This window comes from Rutidosis leptorrhynchoides, chromosome 1, assembly GCF_046630445.1.
Source record: "Rutidosis leptorrhynchoides isolate AG116_Rl617_1_P2 chromosome 1, CSIRO_AGI_Rlap_v1, whole genome shotgun sequence".
In the NCBI taxonomy this organism is placed as follows: Eukaryota; Viridiplantae; Streptophyta; class Magnoliopsida; order Asterales; family Asteraceae; genus Rutidosis; species Rutidosis leptorrhynchoides.
In genome coordinates this window covers 482,136,891-482,143,118 of record NC_092333.1, presented here as the reverse complement: position 1 = coordinate 482,143,118, position 6,228 = coordinate 482,136,891, and the positions used below count along the sequence as shown (strand labels likewise).

General features: G+C 31.8%; 1 protein-coding gene across 1 annotated transcript; it reads right to left on the bottom strand.

Annotated features, from left to right (window-relative positions):
* Nucleotides 1–3,927: 3,927 nt before the first annotated feature.
* LOC139840163 (FBD-associated F-box protein At2g26860-like) lies at nucleotides 3,928–5,958 on the bottom strand. Its single transcript, XM_071830389.1, has 4 exons — nucleotides 5,209–5,958; nucleotides 4,916–5,089; nucleotides 4,585–4,681; nucleotides 3,928–3,998 (listed from the first exon to the last, which is right to left on the bottom strand). The coding sequence occupies exons 1-4, from the start codon at nucleotides 5,956–5,958 to the stop codon at nucleotides 3,928–3,930; spliced, it is 1,092 nt and encodes a 363-aa protein (XP_071686490.1).
* Nucleotides 5,959–6,228: the final 270 nt, after the last annotated feature.

The following is a 6,228-nucleotide window of genomic DNA, read 5'->3' as shown; positions in this document are numbered from 1 at the left end:
GCAATCATTAATAAATGTTATATAACATAAATATAAATATTAGTAAACATAAATGATAATTAGGCGACAGTGTCGGCCATATAAATGTTAGATAATAGAAATATAAATGTTAGTAACATAAATGATAATTAGACGACAGTGTCGACCATATATTATTCAGGTGGTATAACCGACCATATATCATTTAGGTGGCAGAGCCAACCATAATTAGTATTAAGATTATCGTGCTGATAACGTGTTATAATTCAGTAGGCTTATAACTACCTTTAGTGGTTTGATTCTTGATGTTATAATTCAGTAGGCTTATAACTACCTTTAGTGATTTGATTCTTGATTAAGAATACTAATAATGAAGTGTAAGAACAAAGATGATAATGGAGAGAAAGAAAGAAACACTTTGTAAGTGTGAGAAATGGTGCAAGTTTAATGCTTGCATTCATGGCTATTTATAGCAAAAATATCACAAGTTTAGATAATACAATAATATTACTTTTGTGTATCAATAATTGACTATCCATTTATATATATATATTTATATATTATAACACAGATAGATTAATATATATAGTCCAAGGCAAACCAATACATAAGTTTGTAGAAGATAATATGCAAAAGTTAGTTATTTTTGTATGCGCGGAGTCATTTTAACGAAATAATCTGTCAATATAATTAGTTAAATAGTTGTTAGTTAAATATCGGAAAAAAGTATAGTAAAATCTGAGGTGTGATAATATTTTATAAATGATATTGTAACTTACTTGAACTAAAAATGTTTAATTAAGAATTTAAGATAAACAGCAAAGCAAGACGATCAAATATTATAAAATAAAATGAGTTATCATAACAACTGGGCTAAAATAATACAAATTTATAGGAGTGTCAGTTAGGAGCTCGGTCCATAATATATGGACATGTAGTTACAAGCATGTTATGATCGATCACTAATCCTCCTTTCTTAATTAGCATTTGCAACTTAATTGTTAACAATAATAATGTCAAGTTCTTCCAACGACAGTTTTTGTCACGCATGTACCATCCAACAATACCCTTGTCACGATCGCTGTCCTTATAGAGAGTTCTTTTCCTCATATAAAGATAACATGCATGATTTCTTTCTTATCAAGAAGTATAAAAACCTAGATACGGTTCACCAAACCCTTCTCACGTTGCCTTCTTTCGAAGAAAGGGATGAATACGTAAGGAGCCTTGTCTATGAATGTGAGGAGAGAAAGTCACACCCTGTAGGAGGCGCCGTGAGCACGTTTCAAGAAGATTTGTGTAATAAACACGACGAGTTTGTTAAAAAAATATACCGATAATTCAACCCGTGGCAACGGTGCATGATGAAGTACTGCATGTAAAAATTAATTTAATTATCTAATTATGATATTTCAGTTTTATAATTTTGGATCGAAAAATATTGTGTTTAATTTGTATCTAATTAATCATGTTGATTATGTTTTAAGGGACTCTCGGATGGCCGGAGGAGACTAATTGGAAGCTGCCGGCATCAATTACGGGTCCACTGCTTATTATTTTTTATTTTTATTTATTTTTTTATTTTTTTGTTATGCATGTTAGATAACTGTTAACCTTTAAACTCGTACTTCCTTGATTCAACTTGTTTCCCGGACAACAATATCGAACCTTTTGAATGTTGCGAGTTATATGATGAAACTTGCTTGTGTTGGTGTTATTAATCACTTTGCTGGTGTGCTATTGTGTATATATTCGTTTGTACGTAGTATTTGAGTTGTGCACGGACAGGGGTAATGAATTTGAAGATTCATGAAGTGAAGATGTAATAAAATTAATTACAAACAAAGACCCTAAGTGGAAAATAAATTATACTCCGTATTACTCTTTGTAGCTACATGAGGCCAACATATTGATTTCAGTTTATCAAAATCCAGGTAGTATTAAAAACAGTTTTCCAAAAGAGTAATTATTTTGACACCTGAAGAAGACTTGTGAAACTTGGATACTTGATTCAAAGTCTCAATATATTGACTTGTCATCGTAAACGATCAAACACAAGAATAAGTAGATCATCTTGAGGAATCCAAATGCAAATAACGTTGAAAAATTGTAATTATTAACTATGCTTTACTTGAGTCACATATGTTAAGGTAACTTAAATGTTGCGAGTCAAGGCTCTCTACAACAACAACGTACCTAACTATTTGATATACTTGTCATAATAGAAAAAAGAAATAATTACGTCGATAGTACCTGTGATTTGTTCAGTTTTTCATCACATCACCTATACTTTATTTTTTGCTTCGTTAGTACCTCAGTTTTATTGAACAATCGTGGTTAGTACCCAGTTAAACAGCCGTCAATCCCTCTCATGTGCCATGCATGTGAGGGCAAATTGGTCGATTCCAATTACACCCCTTTCTCTTTTGATATTTTTCAGAACCCTAAATTTTGGATACTTATTATTACTTGCAGTTGCTGCTACAGCAATCCTTGTAACAAGACTAATCATTGCTAATCGCCCATGGTTTCTCTTGCGTTTTCATCTGCAAATCTCGCTGCTACCAATCAATTTCGTTCTTCAATCCCTTCTTCTACCAACCGCTTAATTGTCAGCTTTCTGTTTTCTCTTTAAATTCTATTGATTCCATATTGCCTTTTATGTATATGCTTTAAACTTTCGCATTTTACTCCTATATATAAATTTTTACTTCACCTTACACAATCAATTAATGTGTTTCGCCTGTTTTACAGATTTGTTAATGCTGATTGACTGTACAGTAATTCAAAATAAAATAATCACTAGCTTTTTTTTTTTATCTGTGTGTGTATTTATGTATAACATATGATATGTAATTATATTTCTTACATGTGTATAAGTACATATTGTTTATTTTTGTTATAGTTTTACTTACATATATGTAAGCATATATGCGCTCTGTTGTTGTGGAAGCAGAGTATGGACACACAAATGCTCACCACCGAGCAAGAAAAAATGCCTAACTTCTTGACTATGACTCAATTTGTGAAAAATCAATTTGAGAAATCCTTGTTATTTGCAACAGTGTATATGCTGATTTAGGTTTGTTCTGATCTTTCATCTATTAAGGATCAAATTCAATTAATTTAGCAAAAGCAAGAAAAACCAAATAAAAATTCAAAACCGATTTCGATTTCTGATGAATTTATAGTTGGGGCCGATTATTTGTATATTGGAGATTAAAATTAACAACTACGCATTTATAGTTTCTATATTTTTATAGCTAGCTATCAGTAAGAGAATGAAGCTTTCCTCGCATAAGAAATTTGTCTAGATGTGGCAATATTGAACCATTTAGACAGAAACTAGTCAAATGGGTAAAAAAAAACTACAAAAATATGAGTTATATGTACCTTCCTGTAATTTAATTTAGATGAAGTGTTAAGCGTTGGTGTATGAAAATGTATACGAACTACCATTATGGCAACAAATGTCGGTAAATAATTAATCTTGAAGTGTTCCAAGATTCTACAACTGTCAAAGATTGTATAGATTCTTTTACGATTAAGTTATTACAGCTAAAACTAGTAATTCAATTTAAGAATTAAAATAATGAAACAGACGAATATACCCTCACATGTGCGGCACATGTGAGGGGTTAGCTGTTAAAATTTAACGACAGTTAGCTATGGGTACCAATTACGAAAGTTAAACAAACTCTAGGTACCAACTACGCAAGAAAAAAAGTTTAGGTGTTGTAATGATAATCTTAACAAACCACGGGTACTAACGGCGTAATTTTTTCTAGAAAAAACCTTAAACTAAAAAGTTGTGTCAACTAGTGTCAGCTAGCCAAAAAAATACTCTAGTATAAGCAGCCTCATAATTTTTCTATTCATATATATATATATATTGATCAAAATTTAAATAATAAAAAGTTGAGTTGTAAGGAATTTTTTCATAACTACTCAGAAAGGTGTAGTGGGACCTATCGACCTTGTAGCCATTTTCACAGTCCAGCTCACCCTAGCCGCCCAGCCTGCTCATATTTCAACCAATAATTCAAGAAATTATATGTGATTCCATAATGTGTTCGCGTAGAATCTGAATACATAATAGCCCAGGTATTGTGCAACATTGAGCTTTTATATTTCAAGATCATAATTGAATTTATTTATACAACTATTTAAGATGATGAAGACTACCTCATAAATGATCAAATTGAAACGCTTTGTGGATCCTAACAACTTCATTCATAGTTGGCATCAAGTGATGTAGCAATCTCCAGTGTCATCAGATAAACCCTTCATCGCACTGTTTTTTTTAATATAGTGTGGATTGTTTTTGCTACTCTCATTCATCAACGTTTGGCATATTATCATTTTTTAGCTCTGTTAACCAGAAGAAATTTGGTCTTGATAATAGCTATTAAATCATACAAAAATATAGGGAATTCTCATTATTGTAATTGTTACTTATTCGAAAGTGACTTAGCTAACATATTAATATAGTGTGGATTGTTATTTCTCATTAGTTATCTTGACAGTTGAAGTTGAAAATTGCAAGATCAAACTCGAATATATATATATATATATATATATATATATATATATATATATATATACATATTGGTGTTTCTCCATTGAATTCAACAAACTCGACTCTTTTCAGATGATGAGCCAACACTTCTTCTAATTCCCATGATTCGGACCCATTATCATCCTAAACGATTAAAAAAAAAAAAAAAGTATAAGCTGATCATATTAAGGTATCCAAAAAAAAGTATTTATTAACTATGCTTTACTCGAGTCATGCATGTTATAATAACTTATAAATGTTGCGACAATAACATAGCTAATTATAGAGATATACAGGCCAAAATAGAAAGAGAAAAAAAAAATCAAACTAAAAAGTTGTGTCATAATTGAATATTTTTATATACTGTAACTATTGTACCTCATGAGTATTTAAGATAATCAAACTGAAATGCTTTAGAACTGGAGATGCTTTAAGGATCATGACAACTGCATTCATAGTGACGACATCAAGTGATGTAGTAATCTCCAGTGTCTTCAGATTAGGCAAAGAGGTAGGGAAATATATGTTTGGATGACGTGCAGCACCAACGCACTGTCATAATAACAAAAAGATGAATTTCAAATAAAAAATTAATAAGATGAATTTTTCCTGTAGAATTAAATTGGTTCTTGTTTACAGAAATCGTAAAATAGGGTAGCAAGTTATAAGACTTGCATACTCCAAATACACAAGTTTTGGGCAATAAATCTTAAACCCATAGAAAAGCTAAAAAGATCATTATCACCATATGTTTTCCCGTAAGCAAATCGCAAAGTCTTTAGATTCGGGCATGTAATAGTGAAATCCTCAAGGTCGTAAATCATGCAGTCATATAAACTCAAATCCTCAAGTACCGGACAGCTTTCAAGAAACTTTCCTATTAAATCACCATCCGATAGGTCAACAGAATTCAATTCAAGAACCTTAAGTGCCAAAAACCCTTTAAAATGTAGCTTATGGTTAAACAAATACAATCTTAACGCCACCAACGATTCACACATAACCATACAATGTGGCAACTCCACATCCTCAGACCTAGAAATAGGGCAAAACGTCAAGTCAAGAAATTTAACTTTACGCATAACAGCTGCGTGAATCCACCGCCACACGGTTGACTTATTGTAATTATTATTAATACAAGATAAACGAAAAGTATCCAAATCTAGGGTTTGGTTCAGTAACACCCAATAAACGAACTCGTTAAAATTAGAGGGGTCGAATCCTCGACGACAATCAATATCTAGAGATGTCATTGACGTCCATAAGTACCTCCATCCAGTCGACAAAATGCTGGTTCGGACAACTTCTTCGGTTTCTGGAAGGCGTGAAAGGATTAAGTGTAGAATAGGATCCGGCAAGTTACTGATCCTATCGACGCCATTATTGCCTTTTGATGGCTTTGTTCGCTTGGAATTCTCCATTAGTTTCAGAAAAGTAAACAGATGATGTTAGAATTACAACAACACGGATATTTTGTCTTAACATTTGTGAGCACCACCCAATAGTAGAGCTTCACCAAAAATAGAAAGGGCGAAGAGAACCCGAAGCGAACGAATAAATAAATTCCTAAACAGTCAGGCGAGTCAGCCGCCCATACCTAAACTTATTACCCTTACACCAATCGATTATCTAGAAAATCTTATTCATATATCATATACGAAAGTATTATTATTAATTAATTAATTATTATT

Bases quoted from the DNA above. Each gene is read 5' to 3' on its own strand.
- LOC139840163 (XM_071830389.1), bottom strand. From the start codon at position 5,958: ATGGAGAATTCCAAGCGAACAAAGCCATCAAAAGGCAATAATGGCGTC. The intron at 5,090-5,208 runs GTCTTATAACTT...TTATTATGACAG, and splicing joins TGTGTATTTGGAGTATGCAA to TGCGTTGGTGCTGCACGTCA. The intron at 4,682-4,915 runs GTACAATAGTTA...TTAATCGTTTAG, and splicing joins TTATCTTAAATACTCATGAG to GATGATAATGGGTCCGAATC.